The following is a 26,679-nucleotide window of genomic DNA, read 5'->3' as shown; positions in this document are numbered from 1 at the left end:
ATACATTTCACTGTGCATTGTACTGTGTATAACTGTGCATGTGACAAATAAACACTATCTTATCTTATCTTATCTTATATGAACTTGAGTGACATCCCGTTCTTAATCCATAAGATTTAATATGTCAGCACACCCTTTGGAGCTATAACAGCATAAACTCTTCTAGGAAGGCTTTCCATAAGGATTTAGGAGTGTCTTTATGGTAATTTTTGACCATTCTTCCAGAAGCACATTTGTGAGATCAGGCACTGATGTTGGATGAGAAGTCCTGGCTCACGGTCTCTGCTCTAATTCATCCCAAAGGTGTTCTATCAGGTTGAGGTTGGGACTCTGTGCAAGCCAGTCAAGTTTATCCACACCAATCACACTCATCCATGTCTTTATGGTCCTTGCTTTGTGCACTGGTGCACAGTCATGTTGGAACAGGAAGGGGACATCCCCAAACCGTTCCCACAAAGTTGGGAGCACGAAATTGTCCAAAATGTCTTGGTATGCTGAAGCATTAAGAGTTCCTTTCACTGGAACTAAGGGGCCAAGCCCAACTCCTGAAAAACAATTCCACACCATAATCCTCCTCCACCAAACTTTACTCTTGGCACGATGCAGACAAGTACTTTTCTCCTGGCAACTGCCAAACCCACACTCATCTACTGGGTTGCCAGATGGAGAAGTGTTATTCATAAATCCAGAAAACACGTCTTCACTGCTCAAGAGCCCGTGGTGGTGTGCTTTACACCACTGCATCCAATCCTTTGCATTGTGCTTGGTGATGTAAGGCTTGGATGCAGCTGCTCACTCATGGAAACCCATTCCATGAAGCTTTCTGCCCTGTTCTTGAGTTAATCTGAAGGCCACATGAAGTTTGGAGGTCTGTAGTGATTGACTGCAGAAAACTGGCAACCTCTGCGCACTATGTGCCTCAGCATCTGCTGACGCCATCTATCTATCTATCTATCCAGCATTTCAGCACTAAAAAACTACAACTCACTCCGTCGCACACTTGCTGACGCGTATGACGTCAGAGTTTGTCTTGACAGGAAGAGGCACAGAGGAAAAAAAAAAAACAAGATGGCAGCGGGCTCGGAGCACGGGCTAAAAAGGATAGTTTGGAAAAGTAAGTTCACTCCAACAGGAGAGTATTTACTGCGCTTATAAAACAGCGTAACAGCTGTTTATAATGTGAAAATCCGTAAACTATGAGCTGTTTTAGCAAACGTTTTCCTCTTGAATGACAGCGAACAGTTTCATTGAGCTGTTTCTTTGCAGCGGAAATTTACAAAAAAGTAACGGAGAAGAATCGATAGAGAAAACAGCAGCAGACTAAACTTTAATTAACAGTTGCCCCGCTTGTTTGTCACAACGATACGGCCCATTGTTCGAGCTTATTTAGGGTGCTATTTTATGGGAGTAGCCGGGCATGAGGTCACTTCATGTCTACAGCCGCACCTCATTTATGCTGCTCGATATATACTTGACGTCCGATTTCTGTCGTAGTCGTGGTCTGTTTTCTCCTCTGCATTACGTTTGCATTGCTCTTAATGGTTATGGCTTTGTCACCAAGAAGGCTGGTTTGGGGTTAAACAAGCAGCTAAAACTAAAGCAGTCCAACAGAGTAGATTCTTTGTTGATGCTGACATGTATCGTTATCCCTGTGACCGCTCCAACCTTCATGCGACCCTGAATGGGAATATGGACGGATGATTCAAATTACCACATCACAAAATACAGGCTACAAAATGACCATAAAATCCCAGAACAGCAGATCCTAAATTCATGAGGGTGGTGTCAGTCAGGTGTACTATAATAACAGGGTAAACGTCAAACAGAAACAGAATATGCTTCGGTAATGTTACAACCCTGACAGTTTACTTCCACTCGTGAAAGCTTAAAGAACCTTGGCATTGAGTATGTACTGTAGTTGGTTGAAAGGGTCATTCCAAAAAAAAAAAAGAAATCCCACATGACCATCTCAGATTTGCCTGAAAAAATTTCCTATTAGGAGGAATTATGCTGAACTTTAGGACCCTGCTGTCATTAGTTGTCACGAAAATAAAAACAAAAAAATTCAAGGGATGACGTTTGAGGTATTTTTTTGACAGGTGGTTTTAAAATTCCATTATCTAGAAAACTACTTGAGCTTGGTCCTTTAATTTTTTTAGGGTGTGGCTCTGTGATTCAGGATCTTGGGAGTGCAGCTCAAGTTAATGTAGCACGATGGATGCTTGAATTCCCTAAATATTTCGCTGTTTGAATCTCTGACAGCAGATTTGAAGGACTGTAGAAACCATAACTTGCAGGTAGGGGACAGATATTTGATTTACAGCTTCACATATGCAAAGTACAGTCCAAATCAGGTGAAGGTTTGACAGTTATTAAAAAAAAAAAACAATAAGCCAACTTAAGTGTGATATTCCCCAGGTATGAGCCCATGTAGCAAATCCAGGTGAATTTTTGTAGAAAGAGCAAGTTTCCATTAATATTATATCCAAAGTTTGTGGTGGTAAATTTTTAAAATACTCACATTTATGTCCAGCAGACAAAGATGTCAAATCTGAGATGGTCAGGTGGGAGGCATTTAATCAGTGTCTTATCTAAACAATGGATATTTGCATTTCTAATCACATGAGTTTCTGTTCAGCGCAGATGTTTTAACACTTGAAGTAAGATACAGCTTAAATAGTGAACTCATGAACAATAACTGTTTTCTGATCTTAGTCATGCTGTCATGTTATTTGCCCCTTACAGGAATACAAGACACAATTATTGCAGACTGCAGAAAATCTGAAATATGGAAGGTAGGACAATCCACCATGTGCTTAGTACTGTACTTGCATGAAAGGACAAGTTCCAAGTTACAAAGTCAACTTTGATATGATTGATTTTTACTCATACATTTTGTCTTAATAATAAATAGTCTTGCAACATATTACTGTGTTATTCATAATTAACAGGGCAATTTCACTTTGCCTTCTTTACAGATATTAATTCTGGACCCCTTCACCACCAAACTCCTCTCAACATGCTGCAAAATGTCCGATCTGATGGCAGAGAAAATAACAAGTGGGTGGAATGATGCCATTGCATTTGTTTTTATATCATAAAGCAATACTTGAAATTAACTGTGTGTTTATATATGTGTGTGTGTGTGTGTGTGTGTGTGTGTGTGTGTGTGTGTGTGTGTGTGTGTGTGTGTGTGTGTGTGTGTGTGTGTCTGTAGCTACCATTTGACATAAATATCCTGTTTATTTAGTTGTGGAGGATCTGTACAAAAGCAGAGAGCCTGTTCCAGAAATGAAGGCCATCTACTTTATGACACCTACATCTAAGGTTTGCCATTATAAACCTGTGATGGTCATATTGGAATTGAATTCAAGTTTTTGTTTCTGCTTTCAGTTTCTATGACATTTTTTTAAGATATTGCTGTCAGACTCTGTTGTAATTTCTGCTTTTCATAGTGTGTGGAGGCCTTTATAGCCGATTTCAAGACCAAACCCAAATACAAAGCAGCGTACGTCTATTTCACTGACTGTAAGTAACTTATGTGTTGCTGCTTGAATCTGCTTCATCAGCAAAATAACAGACATTAAACTGTCACGATCATAATGGTCACTGAAATCTTTTTGGTCCCGCAGACTGCCCCGATGACCTGTTCAAAAACATGAAGCTGTACTGTGCAAAGTACATACGCGTCTGTAAGGAAATAAACATCTCCTTCATGCCTCAGGAGGCACAAGTAAGTGTTCAGTTTACCAAGTCTGTGCTTTTTTTAGTTTATTTTGTAATAGTCCGCTTCCTCTTTTTATCCAAATTTCCACACAGGCTGTGTACTTGCCTGTTAACTGAGGGACGTTTCCCTGTTATAGGATGTTCTAGGCCATGTTTCCAGTGAGAGAAAATTTTTTTTTTTTTTTCTCTTAGTAGAAAAACTCAGTGAATCCTGAATGGGTGTTGAGATCTTGAAGAGAGTATTTGCTGTAGTTTTGAAAGTACTTTCACATTTTTGCTTGATATAGCATTTATATAATTTAGCAAACTATGTTATCCTGGTGGCTTGGGGACAGCACCTCATCAGCTTTTGTGAATATAAATCAGATGTTGTGAAATAAAAATGATACAATGCATTGTATATGTTGGTATAGGTTGTATATGTGTATAAATACTGGAAATGGGTCATTTCAACCTGTTGCTGGGTAGTATTTAGGCAACATGATGATGTCATAATTTCTGATATAGATGAGAACCTTCAGGGGCCTAAGATATACCTGTGTACCAGGTTTGGTTGCTCAACTGCTGAAGATCTAGGAGCAGTTTTCAGACACGCACAGGCAGAAATTTTTTGTATTGTAGCCTGGAGTTGGAGAAACTGCGAGGAATTGAAAATGATCTGTGTGCTGTTTTACTATAAGCTTACAAGCAGATCATTAACTGAGAGGACAGTTGTTGTTTACACTGTGATATTTAACACTTTTAAGGTTTTCACCTGTGGTAATCCCGGAGCTTTCCGAAGCATCTACAGTCCCAAAAGTCAGGACAAAAGGAAGACACTGGAGATGCTGGCAGACCAGCTTGTCACGCTCTGTGCCACATTGGACGAGTACCCGGGGATCCGATATAAGAAGTAAGCTAGAGAAGATTTAGTTTCTTAGGTTACAGCACACCTGAGGCCCAGCGCAGAGTGAGAATAACTTCGAATAAGTTCCCTATTTATGGTTGGAAGCGTTAGCAAACAAAGGGTAGGTGTCACTTGTTTCTTAAACAGAGTGCACATGAAGTGAAAAAGGTTCCCTCTTAGGAGAAATAGCTGTGTGTAAAAAGAATTAGTGGGGAAATTTATTTGCTCAAAGCACCTCATAAATGAAAGTATTTAATTTAGAAGTAAAGTCAAGCAGGAGCTGTGTGTATCTTTTCTGTTTTATAATTGCTGGATTAACTGCTACTGCTATCACTGCAACCTTAACCTCAACCTTAACTTGACTCATGGAAAAAAAAAATTTATATCATAACTAGAGACAGCAACATGGATAATGCCAGAATCCTTGCAGAGATGGTGGACAACAGGCTGGCCAGGCACTATGAGCTGGATGACAGTGGCAAGAAAAAGGTGAGAGGCCTGCTGAACAAAGCATGTTGTCAGGATAAACAAGGTCTTAGCCCTGGGTGTAAATAGGACCTTGAAAATACTGTATTATTTTCTTCTACAGAGGATCACATGAAAGAATGAAATATTCCCACTTTGCTTCAAGCAGGCCACAGATTTGAAAAGTTTGCACAGTTTTTATATATAATGCAGTGTTAATGTTATTGCGCCCCCCCCCCCCCAAAAAAAAAGGAAAAGACCCAGGCCCAGTTGCTGATACTGGAAAGAGGTTTTGACCCTGTGAGCCCCATCCTGCACGAGCTGACCTACCAGGCCATGGCCTACGACCTCATTGACATCAAGAACGACACCTATAAGTAATAGTCTTTCTCTGCTGGATCTCCCTGTACTATAAATGATGTGCTTACTGCTCCATACTGTCGGGCCCATATGACAGACTAGAAATCAATTGTCTGGGTAATTTTGTGGCAGGTACAAGTCTAGAGATGGCTCAGAGAAGCAGGCAAAACTGAATGAGGATGACATGCTCTGGGTCAAGCTGAGGCACAAGCACATCGCCGAGGTGTCAGAGTAAGTGTGCAAAATCAGAAGGTCGATATCTTTTTCTGGTTGTTGGCGCCCTCAGCTCAACCCTGTTGTTTCCCTACAACAGGCAAATTCCCAAGATGTTAAAGGAGATATCTGCGAGCAAGAAACAGCCAGATGGGAAGGTACATGCTGTGGTTTCTGTTTATGTCATCCTTTAACTGTGTCTTTTTAAAAGCATGTCTTAGGCAAACATTTAATTTGTTAATTTATCTTTTTTTTTTTTTTTTTAAACCCAGATCACAATTAGCAATTTGGCTCAAATGATGAAGAAGATGCCTGCATTCCGTAAACAGATGACTGAGGTATGTAGTAAAATTTTTGTTTTGTTTTTTTTGCGTTTTTTGGCCACAGCGGCTTTTATCGACAGTGGAGAGAGACAGGAAATGGGGGAAAGATACAGGGGAAGACACGCGGGCAAATTGGCGATGGGCTGGGACGCGAACCCGCACTGCAACGCAGCATGTGTATGTGGTCGCCGGCTTCACCACTAAGCCACTCAGGGGCCCTATTAAAAATTTTGTAGTGATAACTGAACTTGCTTTGAAGTAATCAATTCATCTTAAGTTGGAAATTTAACCAGAAATTTCTCCAGGGTCGTGTCTTGCTATTTGGATTTAAGACAAAGAAAACTTACATCAGTTACCTCATCCCTCTTATTATAGGGCTATGCGATCATTATGTTGTGGTTGGGTTTGGTGCCTCCACAACCTGTTATCATCATAAAGGGTTTATATTTAATGCTTTTAGCAGTTAAACAGATTGAAACAGAGGAGTCTGCTCTTACTGTTGTGTTCCGTTTTCTGTCTGAACTGTAGAAAACGATTCATCTCCAGCTGGCTGAGGACTGCATGAAACATTACGGAGAAAATGTGGAGAAACTCTGCAAAGCTGAGCAGGTCTGTTTGTGCTCTGTTATCAGGATGTGGCGGTCGCTCCCTTTGAGTATTGTTTTATATATATATATATATATATATATATATATATATATATATATATTAGGGGTGGGACTCGATTAAAAAAATTAATCGAATTAATTACAAGCTTTGTAATTAATTAATCGAAATTAATCGCATTTTAATCGCATTTCAATATTTGACATGATAAATATTAATTTAAGTTTAGTTGATGAATGAATCAATATACATAAGCTTAAACTTCAAAATTTTGTTTATTTTCCCACCAGTCTGCTACACAGACCAACAAAAGGTGGAAGTGCTCCTGTGATAAGCAAACTCCTAAAATTAAAGTTAAGCATCATAACTGGATAGTTTTATTAAACATTAATGTCTCACTTAATATAGTTGAAAATTAATCATACGCTCAGCTGTATTCCTTGATGTTGAAATGTGTTATGCTTGTTTTAACAGCTTATTTTGAATCAAAGACTTAAAATTAAACCACAAAAAGGAGAAAAAGTTCATTCTCCATTTAACCAGCTGCTTTTACACAGCTGTGCTTCACACTCACGGTTGCTAGGCGACATGAGCTATGCAGAGGTGACGGCAGCTGATATGAAGGCGAGCCGCTCACTTCCGGCCTTTGCAGTCTTCGTGGGCTACGAAAGACGTGGGCGGGTCCTTCGCAGGATGCGGCCCCTAATTTGGACATTGTGCGTCGATATAATCTGTATGCCTGGAACTCGCGCACTGAGAAACGTTCCACGGTGCAAAGTGCGATTAAAATGCGTTAAATTTTTTAACGCTTTAATTTCCCCGTAATTAATTAATCGAAATTAACGCGTTAAAGTCCCACCCCTAATATATATATATATATATATATATATATATATATATATATATATATATATGTGAGTGTGACCTTCTAGTCAGAGATTTGGAGGAGTGTGCCAGCTGAACCACGTAGAATATGCTGGATGTTTCTGTGCAGGACCTTGCAGTGGGTTCAGATGTGGATGGGGTGAAGGTGAAAGATCCCATGAGGACTCTGCTGCCTGTGCTGCTGAACCCATACAGTAAATATGACAAGATCAGAGCTGTGCTGCTCTACATCTTCAGCCTCAACGGTACACCAGCCTTCTCCAATCTCTCTATTCTGTTAAGCAGTGTTTTGCCTTGAAGACATGCTGTAAACTGATACCCAGTTTACAGCATGTTTGTGCTCTGTTATCAGATCCTCATGAAGAATTGTTTTGACTAAAAGGCTGAAGTGCTAATTTGCCCGTCTGTCTTTTTTGTTTTTTTGGTTGTTTATTGTGTGTAAACAGGAACAACAGAAGAGAACTTACACAAACTTATTGAACATGTGAAGATCGAGGGAGAACCGGAGTTCATCCAGAACTGGAAAGAACTGGGTGTGCCCATCATCACAACGGTAGTTTGAGAAAACATAGTTTGATTCAGTGTTTTAATTTTTATTTCACACAGGGTTTCTTCTTTGGTCATTCATGTACTTTTCTTTCCAGCCTAGTTTCTTCTCTCGTAAACCAACCCGACGGGATCGTAACCAGGATGAGACGTACAGCCTTTCGAGATGGACCCCTGTGATAAAAGATGTGATGGAGGTCAGTGATAGCAGTTAACCATGTGGTATTCTGGATTGTTTATCCCCTTACTTTGATGCACACACAGAGCTTTGAAATTAGACTGTATATAAAAGTTGGACGGAGCCACTGTGACATCATTTATTGGTTTCTGGACACTGCATTATTAAGCCTCAGTATTAGTGGCCACCACCTTGCATTTTTGTGTTTGTTGTAAACCATAAGTAGCCATATTTAGATTAGAGAATGGTTAGCCAGCTCCATAAACCGTAAACTGTACATCTGCAATGAAGATTCAGATAGCTGTTAATTATTGCTAAGTAATAAAATACTAGTTTTTCACGCAACACAACTGAAGCAGAAACTTCTTGGATGGGTTGTAGCGCTCTTCAGGCTGCATTACACATTAGACAATTCAGTTAAAGCTGCTCTGTGAGGCATCAGCGTCACACACGGGGTTAAGAGGCTCCTGTTCATTGGTGGGAATTAGGTCTGTCAACACCTGTCAATCAAAGCGTTGAGCCTCAGCAAATACAAATGGGTGACAACAAAGTTAACAAAGTTACCTGGCTGTACAGTTGTTTATAAAGAATGAAATTATCCGTAGCCAAAAGCAGTTCTTGCATCAGGCTGTAAACATGTTAATTTTATTGCTCATATTGGGCATGTTAACATGGGGAGTCTATGAAACGCTGGCTTGCTTTTGGACCCAGCCTTGAGCGGGCATTAGCTGAACTGCAGTGTTTGGCACTTCCGCACTGGCTTCATTTTTCATCCTAGTTGTGGTTGCTGTTTGCGCCTTCCCAGACTTTATCTAACTTTATGTAACTTCATCTATTTCATTGTTCATAGTTTCAGTGAACTGTGAAAGCAGAACAAAAGGAGGTTATCAGGTTCGGATAATCTGATAAGCTGTGTCACATGTTTGCGTTGTTCTGTACCGTTTTCTCCATTTTAGCAAGTCTAAGGCACAACAAGGCATTAATTTTGTGTTGCCTTGTTGTTTAAGGATGATCATTCTGTTTCTATCTGTACTGATACACTAGTGTCGTGACTGGATTTTAAACATGTTGATATAAAAGGTTATAGTTGTGCTGTCATGGTTAAGTTCGCTGGTGGCTGTTTCTTTTCAGTCTGGTAAGTCATATGAGCTCTCAGCCATGAATCATGAAAGGAAAATATATATTTGCTCCTAAATCTCTGCTGCTGCCAAGGCCATTTCTCAGAAATGGGTGTAGAGCTGAGAGGTGAAAGTATCCCCCCCCCCCAAACTCACCATTTTACTGAATCTCAGTAAATCCATGTGTTAATCATATGGAGAGTTTCCAATAAAGAGGAAGCTCTTAACAAACAATGGGATAATTTTTTAATAATCGTACTGTGTGTGTGTGTGTGTGTGTGTGTGTGTGTGTGTGTGTGTGTGTGTGAGAGAGAGAGAGAGATTAAATGAGATTATAATACAGTTTAAGAATGTGAATGAGCTCTTTTGTTTCTTCTCATCTTCACTTACATTTCCTGTTATTATCTGACAAAAAGATTTTTCAGTTCTCTTCACCACCTGAGCACCTGGTTTCCTGTAAAATGTGGTTAAAATATTTCCTCTGACAGCAGAAAACAGATTGATTTGATGTGTGGCAGCAGAAAGCCTGCGTAAAATAAGCTAAAGCCCAACTGCTCGTCTCGAGGATTCATCAGTATAAAGCTGCACAATACAAAAATTTAGACGCACAGCTGAAAATGAACTATTTGAGACAGAGGAAAGTTTGACAGTTGTTTCTCAATCAGTAACCTGTGTTTTGGAATGTACTAATGCATTTTGTTGTCAGCATCAGAATCACCATGTAGTTGTGTTGTCTTCCCACAGTGAAAGAACCACACCTGCACTTGGCACCTGAATTATTTGTTCTTCTGTTAATTAAGTTGTTGTCACCCACATAAAGCTGTTTCCTTTTTGTTGCTGTTTACAAACTGACTGTTTTTATGTCATTGATGAGGTCACATGTTTGTTTCAAATATGAAGAAAACTGAATTCTGAAGTATGCTCATGAGGGTCAAAGAACAACTTGCTGAATATTTTGGTCCTAATACTTGCTTAACATTTATAAGAAGGGGCTTTGTGTATATAAATTAAATGTTGGTAGGACACCTTAACACCTTGCAGAAGAGATCGGCTCTCCTTGTCACATAATTGTTACAGTGACAGATTCATGAAAACATCTGTTTCTTCCAGGATGCCGTAGAGAACAAACTGGACACCAAAGAGTGGCCGCACCAGTCCGAGTGTCCTGCTGCCTGGAACGGCTCTGGGGCTGTCAGGGGGGTTTTTGGGAGTGACCGTGCTAGAACGGGGCTGCGGTGTTTTCAACACTGGCTCCAGACTGTCTTTTTTAAGGCTTGGTTCCATTAACAAAGTTACATGAAGAGTGTACTGTTTTCTGTCTGAATACTTTGAATTCTGGGTATATTTCTCTTTGTTATTAATTATACAAAAGTGACAGCTGGCTTTTTATTTCTAACCGAAGAATATCCAGTTTAGCAATGTTAAGTACATGTTTTACTCTCTTCATTTGTCTGTTAAAAGAGGTTGTGTGTGTAAGAGTGTTGTTAGTATGTTGTGCTACCATCGTCAGCTTTTTTTTTAACCCTGTAAAGGCTGAACCATAAAATAATTGCCAGAAAATTCCTGCCTCTTGGATTTAAAGGGTTAATCTATCCACACCCTCTTACTGTTTTTCTTGCGTGGAGGTTGATTTTCCTGTCTCAGCACTGCAAAGCAGCATCTGCTTTTTCCTCTAAGCTCTATCAGTTAATAGTTCTGATGCCACTCCTCTGCTCCGCAGTGCACGGCAGAAACACAGAGCCAGCACTCAGGAGGACCGCCGGACCGGCTCACGTCTCATCATCTTTGTTATCGGAGGAATCAGCTGCTCTGAGATGCGCTGTGCCTATGAGGTCACCAAGGCAGTGAAATCCTGTGAGGTCATCATAGGTGAGCATTAATGCAAGAAAACACCAGGGCCTTTCTTCATAGCAGACAAGTTTTCAGAAGGTCAACATGCTGGGAAAATGTTAGTTTGGAGCAGAGACAAAATTACACTTACTATACTATATGCTGTTATTTCCAGCTGTTTTATGCCCCCTACTGGAGCCAGACAGAATTATGACAGGATTTTTATTTTATGTCATTTGGGATCTAATTACAATTTATCCTATCCAGGGTCTTCCCACATTTTGACCCCCACCATTCTCCTGGATGACATCAAGTCTCTGAGCAAAGGCCCCATGGAAAGCTTTACAATAGAGGACGAGCACAACATTTAAGAAGTTTGCCCACCCAACATTTCCCCGGAAACCCCCTGTTTCTTTACACCCCATATCACTCAGCACAGCACACTCAGCTCAGCTTCCTCAGTGGAAATCTGAAGGGAATTTCCTTTATAGTCATTTTTATATCTTTTCAAACCAACTCCATGTTTGTAATGGGAGGGATGAGGAGCTCAGAATATGATCTGATGATGACATTGTGATTTGAATATATAGATAATATTAAAAACTAATTGACCTCATCCTACTAACAGAATTTTGTGTAAAGATGATCCAACCTGCCTGTTTGTCATGTAAAAAAAAAAAAGTTACAAGTTGAAAGGCTTCTAAGAAACGTAGAGAAACAGAATTGCTGATGTATATAGCGTATGTAAGCACTGAGCCCCCACTGTGCCATTTTGACTGTTTCACTTCTGTCTATAAATGCTTACTGGCTTCTGAAAAGTATTTTTAACACTGAGTATTTACGTTTTCCTTGAACAACTGACTAATAAATGGATGAAGTGGTTCAATTCTTAAGAGTTAATTTTGCCTTATTTATGGACTGGATGGAGCTAAAACTATAACTAGTAAAAATGCATAAAACAAAACAAAAGGAGATTTCCTAAAATCCAAGCTGGGGAAGTTTACAGCACAACAGGTGTTTGCATCAGGTGAATGGTTTGTTAGAAAATCAGTGTTAGAAAAAGCAGTGTGATGTGACATAAACACACACACAAGTCCTACTGAGACCCAGCCCTTTGACTTTTGCCCTGTGTAGTGGACCTCACATTTTCATGCAGATCTATTGAGTTTTTAAAGAAAATCAGTTAAATCCTGTTGTACTTTAAAGAGGACATCCTGGGCTTTCTGGGGATATGTCATGTGACAGGCTGGCATGTTGGGAACTTTATTTTGTTACCAATCCAAAATGGCTGCCATTGCAGGAAGAACATTTTATGGAAAGAGAAGAAGCAGCTCAAATCTTGTTACTTTTTTGTTGTTTTCATCGTGGTTATCATATATGATGTTCTTTGTAAAGGTTTCAGGAAGAGTACTTTCCATTTTACAACCATCTATGTACTTTGATACCTAATCCTTGTAGGCAGCAGGACTGAGGCAGAGATTACAAGATAGTACAAAAATCCAAGATTCTGCACCATGCACTAGATTTGGCTACTCATCCTGCAGGGGACTGTTTGCCTCCTGGCGTACAGTCCACTAGATCAACACCCCTGTGAGGCCACAGTCAGGCCATCCTGGCAATTTCTGCAGTCCCAGCTGGAGGCGGGCAAATCTGCAGTTACTCTGTGGGGTATGGTGGCAGCAATTCAGCTGGTTCATGTTAGTTACTCAGCACTCAATAGGGATGAATTATCTATGACCTCCCAGTTTCTTAAAGGTGCCCCCAGTCCTAGATGCTCTTCAGCAGCCCCTTAAGGATGCTGATTTGAAGTATCCATGTGTCCTGACTAATAGTGGGTGCCAAATGCATCTAGAATAAGATATCACACATTCTGTTGCCCTAAGGAGCGTTTTTTGTTTTTATTTTGTATCGTTGGTTAATGACCATAATTAGTCTAATCGTTCAGTTCAGCTGTTTGTTTTGAATGAATATCGTCCTGTTGTCCACTACAGGGGACATGCTGAAAAAATGCAATTAAAAATAAATTTTAAGAACTCTAAATTGTGAGATGTTTTTTGGACCCCAAGGATGTAGGAAATTAGAAAGAAAAATAAATTTAATGACACTTACTTTTCTTGGGTCCCAGGACAGAACCACATAGACTTAACATGGATAATCTTTCCAACAATGACTTCCTTACAGTTTTTTTTTTTAAATTAATATTTATATTTAATTTGCACCAAAGGACATTCAAAGCTCTTTTTTGGATGTTGGCTGCCTTTTGTTCTGTTCTCTGTCAAGATGATCCCACACTGCTTTAGTAATGTTAAAGCCGGGCTCTGGGGAGGCCAATCCATGACTGATAGTGCTCCACTGGATGTTTTTCTATCCAGGTATACTTTTGCTACATTGGCAGTGTGTTTGGGATAATTGTCATGATGAAAATTTAAGAAGAAGAAAAAAAAAAAAAGCTTTTTAGATGGTATTGCATGGAAGATCAAAATCTGATGGTAGTTTTCGGTGTTCATAATTTCAAAAGAAATTTCAAATTGGGATTCATCTCCCCATCAGACCTGTTGCCACTGATTCTCAGTCCAGTTCTTGTGCACTTTGGCATGCCCCCCCCCCCCCCCCCCCCCCCCCCCCCCCCCCGTTTCCCTTCTGTAAGAATGGCCTCTTGACATCCACCCTTCCACTGAGACCATTTCTGATGAGGCTTCAGTGAGCAGTAGATGGATCAGCTGAAGGGCCAGAAATGAGGGTTGTCTCAAGACTTTTGCACAGTACTATATGTTACTGTTTAGGACTTACATATTACTAATGCTTGCACAATCTTTGTGTGTGTGTGTGTGTGTGTGTGTGTGTGTGTGTGTGTGTACTGTATGAATTACAGGAGGCATTTCCTCCAACAAGCCCATTCCCAGCCGTAAAGAGCTTGCTGCCTGCACCTTGTTTTTTACATCATGCACAATATCATAATATGGATTAGCTGCGCAAAGAAAGGCGCGTTAAGGCTATAATGGCTATAATGGTGAATGGCCTGTTTGACCTGTTTTGCATTAGCAGTAGTGTACCGACTTGTGGAAATGATTTTATGTTTAAGAAAAAGTATGTTAAGTTTTACAATTTTGTTTACTTCCGTATTTTCATGATGCTATGGTGACGCCTAGTGTTCGTTTTGGGTACTGCAGTTATAAGCTTTTTCTGTCGAGACACCTTCAGATCACTCAACCGCTATCACAGTATTTGTACAGCACGGTGGTTTCCCTCACTCCAAACCTTGGAAGAGATACGCCTGTAAGTGTTGTCAGTTACAGTTTGTCATATAATACGACACATGTGAACCGTTTTCTTTGAATCATTAAGTTTGATGAAGCATCTCTGTGTTAGACTTTTGCTACTAGCCTGCGTTATACATTGTTGCCTAGCAACGATGTCCGTGTTTGTTAATTGTTTAATGTGAGAGTGCTTATTTTGATAAGAAATGTGTAAATACATGTGAAAGTGTGACGAGACTTTTCTAACTGACATGTTGTGTTTTATGTCTGTTGAAGTTTTACGATTTGAGTATATGTGGATGAAGTGGCAGTTCAACGATTAAACTTTAATCAAGGAAAGCCCCGCTCCTCATTTTACTCTCGTTAGCTATCTGTCAGTGCTTTGTTTGGACACAACTGCCAGGAGAGAATAAGTAGGTCTACAGTAGGGTGAGGTTGCTGCTCTGTCACGTTCCTTACATCATGCACCTGTGAGTCAGCAGAGGGACGGACAATCACGGACCAGGAACAGGCTGGCATAACTCCGAGTCACTGAACAGCGAGACCTCAGCCTCCGGAGGAAACAGGAAAAGTTATTCATAGAAGAGGTGGAGGTATGACTACGGACTCGGAGGAGCAGGAAGACGAGCTGCTCGCCCTCCAGAGTATCTTTGATGCGGACGAGTTTGTTCGGGATGAGTCCGAGTCTGCCGGAGAAATCCGAGTGTCCGTTGAGCTTCCTGCCGACTTCAGTGTGGTTCTCAGAGAGGGTAAATCATTGGTGCATTAATATATATAATATATATATATTGGTCAGCTTGTCATTTCTTGTTTTTCTTCCTAAGGTGAAAGTCTGAGGCAGTATGATATTTCTTTCCTTCCACCTCTGCTTCTGACCTTTGAACTTCCTGAGGACTACCCATCCTCCTCCCCTCCCTCCTTCACCCTCACTTGCAGCTGGCTGACTCACACACAGGTATTCAGCAGAAGAAAGTGACTCAGTTAAATCATTGTTGGTCACATGTGCAGCCTGTCAGTGTGTGAGAGATTCACAGGACACTGCAGAGCCTCAGCAAAGACGACATCAATGTATTTTTCCCTTTTTTTGTTCCACAGTTGGCTGCGCTGGGTGCGCACCTCACTGATCTCTATGAGGCCACTGGGGGCGCTGTGGTGCTGTTCTCCTGGGTCCAGTTTCTCAGAGAAGACGCTCTGAACTTCCTAAACATCCACAGTAAGCTGGAGCTTCCTCCTGATGAACGCAGCACCCTGCATTATAACCAGGACAAACAAGATGCTAAACCCTCAGAACCAAAGAATGATCAGCTCACTCCAAATTCAGAAGCAGACCTCTCTGTACCATCCTTGGAAGTTCAGGAGAATCCTTCTGATGGGAGCAGCACAGACTCTCAGGGAGCTTTGGCTTTAGACTCCGACACAGAGGACCAAAATAATCTGAACTGTCAGCAGAACCAGAGTGATCTAACCTCAGATTATCAAAAACCTCCTTCTCCAGAGGCTACACTCCCAGATCAAACTGCACACACTCCAGATGTGACAGCCCTCCAAACCTCAGAATTTAAGGCTGATTCCCAGGATGATCTCTCTTCAGCTACAGAGAAATCTGAGCCTCTCCCATTTTCTCAGTTGGATCAAAGTGGTCAGGAAGATGCCTTAAATGAAGGAGATGTTTCATTCTCATTGTTGCTTCCGTCTACTTCCTCAGGCCTGCAAGATCCAAGTGAACAGGGAGCTGCTTCTCTGCCGGTCCACCCCAGAGATTCACCTCAGAATGAAGAACAAACCCTCTCTGGTCTCTTTTTAACTCCCTCACAGACTCTCCTGTCACAGATTTTGATCTATGATGCAGGTCAGAAAAAGAAAGTGTTTGCCGCCACCGTCTTTGACTGTGGGGTTTGCTTTGTGGGCTGGCTCGGGTCGGAGTGTGTGCAGCTGTCTGGGTGTGGCCACATCTTCTGCCGGGCCTGTCTCAGTGAGTTCTGTAAGGTTCAGATCACAGAGGGGAACGTCCGGGGTGTCACATGTCCTCAGGCAGATTGCACTGGGGCCCCTACACCTGCACAGGTACAGTCTTGACCTGTTTTTTTTTGATTATTTTATGCTGCAGGTGGTTGAATCTGCAGAATCGTTTCAACAACTGTAGTGTCTCATACTTTTACCTAATGCTGCAACACATTTTATAAGCTGTTAAAAAGACCTGTTGGATGATTGGAGTGATGTCACTTAGAGTCCTCGTTCTGCCATGGTTTGTATATTCCAGCTGTGCTGCACACCTCTTTTACACACTGAAAGTAAAAACACTTCCACAAAGGACACACCTGTGCATCCTCAACTATAGCTCCTCCCACAGGCGTCCTCTCTCATCTGCATGTGTTTTAAGAACTGACACATCCTTCAGCATGCATAATGAGGGCTCTGAGGGACATTCGTTCACCCACACTCAGAGGGGGGTTGATGTGGATGGGTGTCTGTTTCTGCATTTATTTTCGTGTGTGTGTGTGTGAGAGAGAGAGAGAGAGAGAGAGAGAGAGGGGGGCCTGTGTGTGTATTTGTCTATGTGCATGTATGTGAGCAATATTTGTCTGTATTGCACTTGTGCTTTGTCTCTTCTCCTTCTTCACCTTCTCCTTCCTCTTTCAGAATCAGAATCAGAATCAGAAGGTTTTTATTGCCATATGGGTGAACAGGTTCACAGCATTAGGAAATTGCTGCGGTACTTCGTGCTTACAGAAGAAAAAAAAAAAACAAACAAAAAAAAAACAAACAAATAAGTATAAAAACTATAAGACAATATACAAGTATACAAATTGCAAATATATAGGGGGGCAGATTTCTTCCCCTGTCAGTAATCTGCCCCTCCCCACTTCTCAGCTCTGGTATACTAAAACTTATACTAATATGAACAATTAAAGAAAGAAAGTCCTTTTTTTCTTCCTTTCTTTCTAACAAGAGGAGCCTGTCTAGAGCTCCTCTCCACAAAGCAAGTGTGTTTGACGCAACAGAGCATGCAGACCATAATTCTGCTTACTTAAACTGTTTGCCTGGACAGTTAAAAAAAAAAAAAAGAAAAGTATTTAGATCAGCTGACATCTTCCTCACTTTGTGTCTCTCTGCTCTCTTCTTCTCTGTTCTGTTTGGTAGGTGCAGAGTCTGGTAGGGGAGGAGCTGTTCAGCCGCTATGACCGTCTCCTGCTACAGGCCGCTCTCGACCGCATGTCCGGTGTGTGTTTCCTTTCTGTTGCTGTTAAACTGAGTGTGTAGTTAAGCTTTCATACACTGATTGAAATGTGTGTATTGCATTTCTATCACAGACCAGGCAGAAAGAACATCTCTAGCTCCGTCCTATTCATAAAAATCTCATTTATTTTCACTCCGGGTTCATGAAAGAGTTTCTGCTTGTGTCTCTCAGATGTGGTGTACTGTCCTCGGAGTTCCTGCGGTTCTGCTGTGATTTTGGAGAAGTCCAGCAAGGCAGCATTTTGCTCTGTGTGCAGCTTTGCCTTCTGTGTCACCTGCAGAAAGACCTACCATGGAATAAACGAGTGTGAATCCAAGAAAATACAAGCAAAATTGAAAGTCTTTTTAAAAACAGGCATCTTGCCACAGACAGAAGGTATACAAGGATATACTGTTTCAATAAGTATGTGGGCATGTTTTTGTGTTTACTGAGAATAAAGATATGTTTTTTTTAAAAAAAAGAATAATTAAAATGACAGTATTTGCAGTATGAGTGGTGCAAATATTGTTGTGTTTCAAAGAAAATCATAAAGCATTTCAGTCCTCAGCATTTCAAAGCAGGAAGCACAAGAAGCAACATGGAGATGTCTTAGTAATGTGTCTCATGTCAGTGCAGCAGTCAACAGCGTCAGTTCAAATGCGTCAACCTTCATGGAGGAGTAAGGTTACTGCTTTATCACTTAAAGTCAAGTGGAAATGATGATCATGAATGTTATAATGCTGCATAGTTATAGAGTCAAAACACAACTAAAAAAAAAAAAAAATTCAACCAGATTCTTGATAGTTTGAGAGTACTGCTCATAATATGGTAATGGTATCAAACAGATATGTTTGGTCATCCTTTAATGACAGTCCCACCCCTTGACTGAATGTCTGTTTTGTGTTAATGCAGATGTGGCTTGATGCTCTGTGCTATCTGTGTCTCTTAGAGGGTGTGAAGGCTCTCATGGAGGACTACATCAGTGGCAGCAAGGGGAGGAAGCGCTTGCTGGAGAGCAGATATGGCAACATCATGACCACACTGGAAAGTAGTCTGAGTGAGAACTGGATAGTCGACAATAGCAAGTGCTGCCCTCACTGCTTCAGCAGAATAGAGGTATTTAGTCATGTGCACACATTCACATCAACTCCTGAGCACAGAGCAGTCCAGAGAGAGTTAACGAATGTTTTCGACTCTGACTTTGCTTTATATTGCAGAAGAATGGAGGATGTAACAATATGATTTGCACTCAGTGTGGACGCTGGTTCTACTGGCTCGACGCTGTCAGTCTGACAACAGAAAATGTAAAAACTCGCTTTCAGGAAAAACCCTCTGCTCGCCGCCGAATCTAGCCTCCCAGTTCTTCGGCTGCTTTCGGCACCTACCCATCAGCAAGCTGCATGTGTGTTTTGTTGCATTTAAATCAGTTTTATTTCAACATTTAAACAGATTAAACAAGTAATGGTGTGAAGCATATTTTTAAATGAGGACCATTTGATTGAAACTATGCAAAAACCTTTATTTTGTAAGGCGTTTTGATACAGACATATCATACTGCGTCATGATCGGTAGAGGGCGCTAAACAACAAGAGTGACCAAACAGTGACGTTTGGTGATTTTGGTGCATTAAAATATTTTTAAAATTTATCTGAGACATTACTTTAACAAATATTGATATTGGGTAAACAAAATGTAACAATTCTAGCAGAAATGTCCCTTTTTGTTCAACTTTAAAACATTATACCAACGTCATATGTTCATAGTAGGGGTGGGACTCGATTAAAAAAAATTAATCGAATTAATTAGAAGCTTTGTAAATAATTAATCGAAATTAATCGCATTTTAATCACATTTTAATATTAACATGATAAATATTAATTTAAGTTTGGTTGATGAATGAATCAATATACATAAGCTTAAACTTCAAAATTTTATTTTCCCACCAGTCTACTACACAGACCAACGAAGGGTGGAAGTGCTCCTGTGATAAGCAAACTCCTGAAATTAAAGTTAAGCTTCATAACTGGATAGTTTTATTCAACATTAATGTCTCACTTAATATAGTTGGAAATTAATTATTGATCAGCTGTATTCCTTGATGTTGTTATGCTTGTTTTAACAGCCTTTTTGAATAAAGACTTAAAATTAAACCAAAAAGGAGAAAAAGTTCATTCTTGTGCACTGAGAAACGTTCCACGGTGCAAAGTGCGTTAAAATGCATTACAATTTTTAATTCGTTAATTTCCCTGTAATTAATTAATCGAAATTAACGCGTTAAAGTCCCACCCCTAGTTCATAGTTATAATTTGTAGCTGATTATCGTCTTCACTGTCAAACTTTCAAAACTTCACTGTCAGTAAACCTGTCCTGAGTCACATGTGATCATGTGTCTGCAAACACAGAATTGAAATGCTCTGGTAATATTCATTCATACACTCCCATCTCATTTGCACATTAAATTAGGTGCAGTCACTGAAGTTACAGTAAACAGTTTAATTAATGGTGCATACATTTGGTTTACATCATTTGTCAGCTGCAGTAATATTTTTTTCTGTTCTCTTGAGCTCCCCGTCTGCTGCTCCAGTGCTTCCTGGTTTGAGCAAAGGAGGAGTCTGAGGGTGGAGCTGGTTTAAGTGCAGAGCCATCTGTTGTGACTATACAGGGGAATGGGTTCTTTTTGGGTGCTACATTTAGTTATTGTCCCCGTGGTTTCCCCTTTGGCATGTAAAATGGCTCATTCAGTTACCGTACAGTTTGGGCTGTCTCTCTTTTGAGCCTATCCCAGCTACCACAGGGTGAGAAGCGGGGGATCATAAATACTTAAATAAGATAATACACCAATAAGCTTGATACGCCAGAGTTCTGTGTTGTCCTGTTTACTCTGTTCAGTCGATCTCACTATAACCTTTGAGCTCAGAGGGAAAAGGCTGTCTCACACAGTAGCAGCAGTAGCAGGCTACAGGTAGATACTGGGCATTTAGCTTCTACACACTCACCGACTTCCTGTTTTTGAAACGTCCTCCTTTCCTCCACTGTTCTGTCACAACAGTGGAACAAAGATCACTACTGCATGGCCCACGACACGAGACACAACTGGAAATCTGCAGATGTCTCTCATATCAGGCCAGCATGTTTGAGTTTCTGTGTCTCTTCCATGAAAATCCCATTTCCCATTTCTTCCTCGTAAATGTCTAAACAGTTTGCCTTTATTGCAGCCGGTTCATGACAGCCGGCCAAGCAGGAATTGTCAAAAATATTGACCGGCTCATATCTACTTAATAGAAGGAACACAGAATGATACCTTAGCCAAGTTTAGACACCTTAAAACATAACTTTTGTTATGTTTTAGTTTTGGACTCTGAGATTTTATTTAATTATTCTGAGATTTTTGGAGTACTCTGAGGTTGTATTGCTGTATATATTCCTGTTCAGTATATTTAATTGTGTTCTCAGTTCTTGTTGCGTTAGTTTAGTTCTCCCTCTGTGTCTTCCCCAGTATTATGTTCCCTTCCTCTGGTGTCTAGTGCCTTGTGTTATTTTCATGTGTCTGTTCAGTATTTCCTGTTTTACTTTGTCAGTCTCTTGTCTCTCATGCTTTGCTTTTAGTTTACTTCCTTTGTCTCGTCTCTTGTGAACCTGTTCAGCCTTTCTTCCCAGCTGTTTCCTCTTCCCTAATCATCCCTCTGTGTATAGCATCTCAGTCTACTTATGTTCCTGATTTTGTTCCTATTCCCCTTGCCCCAGTGTTTCCTAGCCTCCGAGAGTTTCCTAGTGTGTTGTTTTTTTAGTTTTCAGTTTCACTGATGTTTCCTAGTGTTATATTTGAGTAGTTCTCGGTTCTGTTTTTTGGACTTTGTTTGACCTTTGCAGCCAGCCTTCTGCCACCAATAAATGTCTCATTTTCAGTTAAAACCCTGTTTGCCTCCACGCGTCCTGTGTTTGGGTCCTCGCTAGTTACAGACTCTACAGTCAGCTACTGCTGACCGCGACACCTTTTCACTGTAAATTCGAACAGAAAAGGTACAAATTTGTGGTGAAAAGAAATCCACAAAATGCATATACAGTGCAGTGCAAAAGTCTTAAGTCACCCCTCATTTATTTATATTTTGCTAGGAAAATGGGAAATGGGTGCAGAGATTTATTTTAAAACACATGAAAACATACATGGAAATATAGCATATTTCAATAATGTACAATAATGTTGAGGTCCAGGATCTGGGGAGGCAGCGTGTTTGGTTCTGTACACCATCCAGAGATATGCCAACTTGTCAGCTAACATCTCTTTGGGAATCACATTTATCGTGCAAAAATACTATTTTTAAGTCTGTCAAACTGTGTTATCTTGGCTGTTTTTTTGTTAGTTTGTTTCTTTGGGTTTTTTTTTTTTTTTGTAAATTCAACTAAAGAAACAGGAACAAATGATGTGTTTTTGTGAGAGGATGCAGTAAGTAACAAAATGCCTAAAGATACAATTTAAACTTGGTTCTTTGCAAAGTTATGTGTAGACACAACCCTGGTTCATCCCTTGAGTTAGTGCCTGTTTTGTGCTTGAATGATTCATAGGTCAGTGTTAAATGGCTTAACAAAAACAAACAAAATTCCTCTGAAAATGGAAAAAGGACTGGACTGAAAATAAAAATGAAAAAGCAGCCAAAGTCCAAAGAAAAACTTTGAAAGACCTTCTGGAGAGCTATTGCTCAAGATCACTTTAAAAATTACAAGAAAGTGTGTCAAAATATAAAGAAATAAGGGGTGGCTCAAGACTTTTGCACATCACTGTACATATACACCTGAACTGAAGACCAATAACAGCCCTGAGCGCTGTTGTTGGTTCAGTCGCATTCATATCAGTGAGTCACTGAGCTGACTGTCAGTCATCGACTGAACTGTCAGTTTGAAGCAAATGCTTCCTGAGTCTTCTTGGAGCACAGTGACTGATGCAACGCTGTGAGCTAGCACTGCATGGCTTAACATTTAGCATAATGACTTGTAAATGTTTCTGTTTTCATGCAGAGCAAAACTTATTAAAAAAAAAAAGAACGAACAGATGAAAGCTAATGACTTAAACTTTGGGCCTGTGCACCACATTTCAGGCAATCTGTTCATACTTTCTGTGTGATATCCTGCTGACAGATAAACAACACCAGGGGCACAGAAGCAGCTTTCCTGGCAGAAGTAATATCAAGAATAATGAGTAAAGCCTGGTTATCAGTGCAGTGGAAACTAGGCTACGGAGAGCATCTTCTCCCTGTGAGTCAATAACAGCATCAGCTAACAACATTTATTACTCGATTAAAAAAATTAATCGAATTAATTACAAGCTTTGTAATTAATTAATCGAAATTAATCGCATTTTAATCGCATTTCAATATTTGACATGATAAATATTAATTTAAGTTTAGTTGATGAATGAATCAATATACATAAGCTTAAACTTCAAAATTTTGTTTATTTTCCCACCAGTCTGCTACACAGACCAACAAAAGGTGGAAGTGCTCCTGTGATAAGCAAACTCCTAAAATTAAAGTTAAGCATCATAACTGGATAGTTTTATTAAACATTAATGTCTCACTTAATATAGTTGAAAATTAATCATACGCTCAGCTGTATTCCTTGATGTTGAAATGTGTTATGCTTGTTTTAACAGCTTATTTTGAATCAAAGACTTAAAATTAAACCACAAAAAGGAGAAAAAGTTCATTCTCCATTTAACCAGCTGCTTTTACACAGCTGTGCTTCACACTCACGGTTGCTAGGCGACATGAGCTACGCAGAGGTGACGGCAGCTGATATGAAGGCGAGCCGCTCACTTCCGGCCTTTGCAGCCTTCGTGGGCTACGAAAGACGTGGGCGGGTCCTTCGCAGGATGCGGCCCCTAATTTGGACATTGTGCGTCGATATAATCTGTATGCCTGGAACTCGCGCACTGAGAAACGTTCCACGGTGCAAAGTGCGATTAAAATGCGTTAAATTTTTTAACGCTTTAATTTCCCCGTAATTAATTAATCGAAATTAACGCGTTAAAGTCCCACCCCTAATATATATATATATATATATATATATATATATATATATATATATATATATATATATATATATATATATATATATATATATATGTGAGTGTGACCTTCTAGTCAGAGATTTGGAGGAGTGTGCCAGCTGAACCACGTAGAATATGCTGGATGTTTCTGTGCAGGACCTTGCAGTGGGTTCAGATGTGGATGGGGTGAAGGTGAAAGATCCCATGAGGACTCTGCTGCCTGTGCTGCTGAACCCATACAGTAAATATGACAAGATCAGAGCTGTGCTGCTCTACATCTTCAGCCTCAACGGTACACCAGCCTTCTCCAATCTCTCTATTCTGTTAAGCAGTGTTTTGCCTTGAAGACATGCTGTAAACTGATACCCAGTTTACAGCATGTTTGTGCTCTGTTATCAGATCCTCATGAAGAATTGTTTTACTGAATCTCAGTAAATCCATGTGTTAATCATATGGAGAGTTTCCAATAAAGAGGAAGCTCTTAACAAACAAAACTGGGATAATTTTTTAATAATCGTACTGTGTGTGTGTGTGTGTGTGTGTGTGTGTGTGTGTGTGTGTGTGTGTGTGTGTGTGTGTGTGTGTGTGTGTGTGTGTGTGTGAGAGAGAGAGAGAGAGATTAAATGAGATTATAATACAGTTTAAGAATGTGAATGAGCTCTTTTGTTTCTTCTCATCTTCACTTACATTTCCTGTTATTATCTGACAAAAAGATTTTTCAGTTCTCTTCACCACCTGAGCACCTGGTTTCCTGTAAAATGTGGTTAAAATATTTCCTCTGACAGCAGAAAACAGATTGATTTGATGTGTGGCAGCAGAAAGCCTGCGTAAAATAAGCTAAAGCCCAACTGCTCGTCTCGAGGATTCATCAGTATAAAGCTGCACAATACAAAAATTTAGACGCACAGCTGAAAATGAACTATTTGAGACAGAGGAAAGTTTGACAGTTGTTTCTCAATCAGTAACCTGTGTTTTGGAATGTACTAATGCATTTTGTTGTGAGCATCAGAATCACCATGTAGTTGTGTTGTCTTCCCACAGTGAAAGAACCACACCTGCACTTGGCACCTGAATCATTTGTTCTTCTGTTAATTAAGTTGTTGTCACCCACATAAAGCTGTTTCCTTTTTGTTGCTGTTTACAAACTGACTGTTTTTATGTCATTGATGAGGTCACATGTTTGTTTCAAATATGAAGAAAACTGAATTCTGAAGTATGCTCATGAGGGTCAAAGAACAACTTGCTGAATATTTTGGTCCTAATACTTGCTTAACATTTATAAGAAGGGGCTTTGTGTATATAAATTAAATGTTGGTAGGACACCTTAACACCTTGCAGAAGAGATCGGCTCTCCTTGTCACATAATTGTTACAGTGACAGATTCATGAAAACATCTGTTTCTTCCAGGATGCCGTAGAGAACAAACTGGACACCAAAGAGTGGCCGCACCAGTCCGAGTGTCCTGCTGCCTGGAACGGCTCTGGGGCTGTCAGGTGGGTTTTTGGGAGTGACCGTGCTAGAACGGGGCTGCGGTGTTTTCAACACTGGCTCCAGACTGTCTTTTTTAAGGCTTGGTTCCATTAACAAAGTTACATGAAGAGTGTACTGTTTTCTGTCTGAATACTTTGAATTCTGGGTATATTTCTCTTTGTTATTAATTATACAAAAGTGACAGCTGGCTTTTTATTTCTAACCGAAGAATATCCAGTTTAGCAATGTTAAGTACATGTTTTACTCTCTTCATTTGTCTGTTAAAAGAGGTTGTGTGTGTAAGAGTGTTGTTAGTATGTTGTGCTACCATCGTCAGCTTTTTTTTTAACCCTGTAAAGGCTGAACCATAAAATAATTGCCAGAAAATTCCTGCCTCTTGGATTTAAAGGGTTAATCTATCCACACCCTCTTACTGTTTTTCTTGCGTGGAGGTTGATTTTCCTGTCTCAGCACTGCAAAGCAGCATCTGCTTTTTCCTCTAAGCTCTATCAGTTAATAGTTCTGATGCCACTCCTCTGCTCCGCAGTGCACGGCAGAAACACAGAGCCAGCACTCAGGAGGACCGCCGGACCGGCTCACGTCTCATCATCTTTGTTATCGGAGGAATCAGCTGCTCTGAGATGCGCTGTGCCTATGAGGTCACCAAGGCAGTGAAATCCTGTGAGGTCATCATAGGTGAGCATTAATGCAAGAAAACACCAGGGCCTTTCTTCATAGCAGACAAGTTTTCAGAAGGTCAACATGCTGGGAAAATGTTAGTTTGGAGCAGAGACAAAATTACACTTACTATACTATATGCTGTTATTTCCAGCTGTTTTATGCCCCCTACTGGAGCCAGACAGAATTATGACAGGATTTTTATTTTATGTCATTTGGGATCTAATTACAATTTATCCTATCCAGGGTCTTCCCACATTTTGACCCCCACCATTCTCCTGGATGACATCAAGTCTCTGAGCAAAGGCCCCATGGAAAGCTTTACAATAGAGGACGAGCACAACATTTAAGAAGTTTGCCCACCCAACATTTCCCCGGAAACCCCCTGTTTCTTTACACCCGATATCACTCAGCACAGCACACTCAGCTCAGCTTCCTCAGTGGAAATCTGAAGGGAATTTCCTTTATAGTCATTTTTATATCTTTTCAAACCAACTCCATGTTTGTAATGGGAGGGATGAGGAGCTCAGAATATGATCTGATGATGACACTGTGATTTGAATATATAGATAATATTAAAAACTAATAGACCTCTTCCTACTAACAGAATTTTGTGTAAAGATGATCCAACCTGCCTGTTTGTCATGTAAAAAAAAAAAAAGTTACAAGTTGAAAGGCTTCTAAGAAACGTAGAGAAACAGAATTGCTGATGTATATAGCGTATGTAAGCACTGAGCCCCCACTGTGCCATTTTGACTGTTTCACTTCTGTCTATAAATGCTTACTGGCTTCTGAAAAGTATTTTTAACACTGAGTATTTACGTTTTCCTTGAACAACTGACTAATAAATGGATGAAGTGGTTCAATTCTTAAGAGTT

The 26,679-nt window shown here is 40.2% G+C and overlaps 3 protein-coding genes across 5 annotated transcripts; all 3 read left to right on the top strand.

Moving 5' to 3' along the window:
* The first annotated feature begins 1,035 nt into the window (after positions 1–1,035).
* Positions 1,036–12,032, top strand: stxbp3 (syntaxin binding protein 3). The gene is made up of 19 exons (XM_030726991.1): positions 1,036–1,114; positions 2,746–2,795; positions 2,979–3,060; positions 3,251–3,327; positions 3,456–3,528; positions 3,633–3,733; positions 4,473–4,618; positions 5,008–5,101; positions 5,330–5,454; positions 5,570–5,668; positions 5,751–5,808; positions 5,923–5,988; positions 6,502–6,582; positions 7,574–7,709; positions 7,911–8,017; positions 8,109–8,207; positions 10,417–10,502; positions 11,027–11,175; positions 11,404–12,032. The coding sequence occupies exons 1-19, from the start codon at positions 1,069–1,071 to the stop codon at positions 11,505–11,507; spliced, it is 1,779 nt and encodes a 592-aa protein (XP_030582851.1). The 5' UTR covers positions 1,036–1,068; the 3' UTR covers positions 11,508–12,032.
* A 2,006-nt stretch (positions 12,033–14,038) lies between these two features.
* On the top strand, positions 14,039–19,084 carry LOC115778963 (E3 ubiquitin-protein ligase RNF14-like). 3 transcript variants are annotated; one of them, XM_030727362.1, is made up of 8 exons: positions 14,039–14,412; positions 14,876–15,142; positions 15,218–15,348; positions 15,489–16,457; positions 17,535–17,613; positions 17,803–18,006; positions 18,560–18,726; positions 18,828–19,084. In XM_030727362.1, the coding sequence occupies exons 2-8, from the start codon at positions 14,989–14,991 to the stop codon at positions 18,960–18,962; spliced, it is 1,839 nt and encodes a 612-aa protein (XP_030583222.1). In that variant the 5' UTR covers positions 14,039–14,412; positions 14,876–14,988; the 3' UTR covers positions 18,963–19,084. The 3 variants fall into 3 exon arrangements, with proteins under 3 accessions (XP_030583222.1, XP_030583221.1, XP_030583220.1); XM_030727361.1 differs by having other exon boundaries at positions 14,761–15,142; XM_030727360.1 differs by having other exon boundaries at positions 14,040–14,412; positions 14,873–15,142.
* Positions 19,085–22,785: 3,701 nt separating this feature from the next.
* Positions 22,786–26,679, top strand: LOC115778831 (syntaxin-binding protein 3-like). The gene is made up of 5 exons (XM_030727172.1): positions 22,786–22,860; positions 23,810–23,992; positions 25,061–25,146; positions 25,671–25,819; positions 26,048–26,679. Exons 1-5 carry the CDS (start codon positions 22,801–22,803, stop codon positions 26,149–26,151), a joined length of 582 nt encoding a protein of 193 aa, XP_030583032.1. The 5' UTR covers positions 22,786–22,800; the 3' UTR covers positions 26,152–26,679.

The sequence above is a fragment of the Archocentrus centrarchus genome, chromosome 4 (genome assembly GCF_007364275.1).
Source record: "Archocentrus centrarchus isolate MPI-CPG fArcCen1 chromosome 4, fArcCen1, whole genome shotgun sequence".
Lineage (NCBI taxonomy): Eukaryota > Metazoa > Chordata > Actinopteri > Cichliformes > Cichlidae > Archocentrus > Archocentrus centrarchus.
This window is presented reverse-complemented; position numbering and strand designations above follow the sequence as displayed.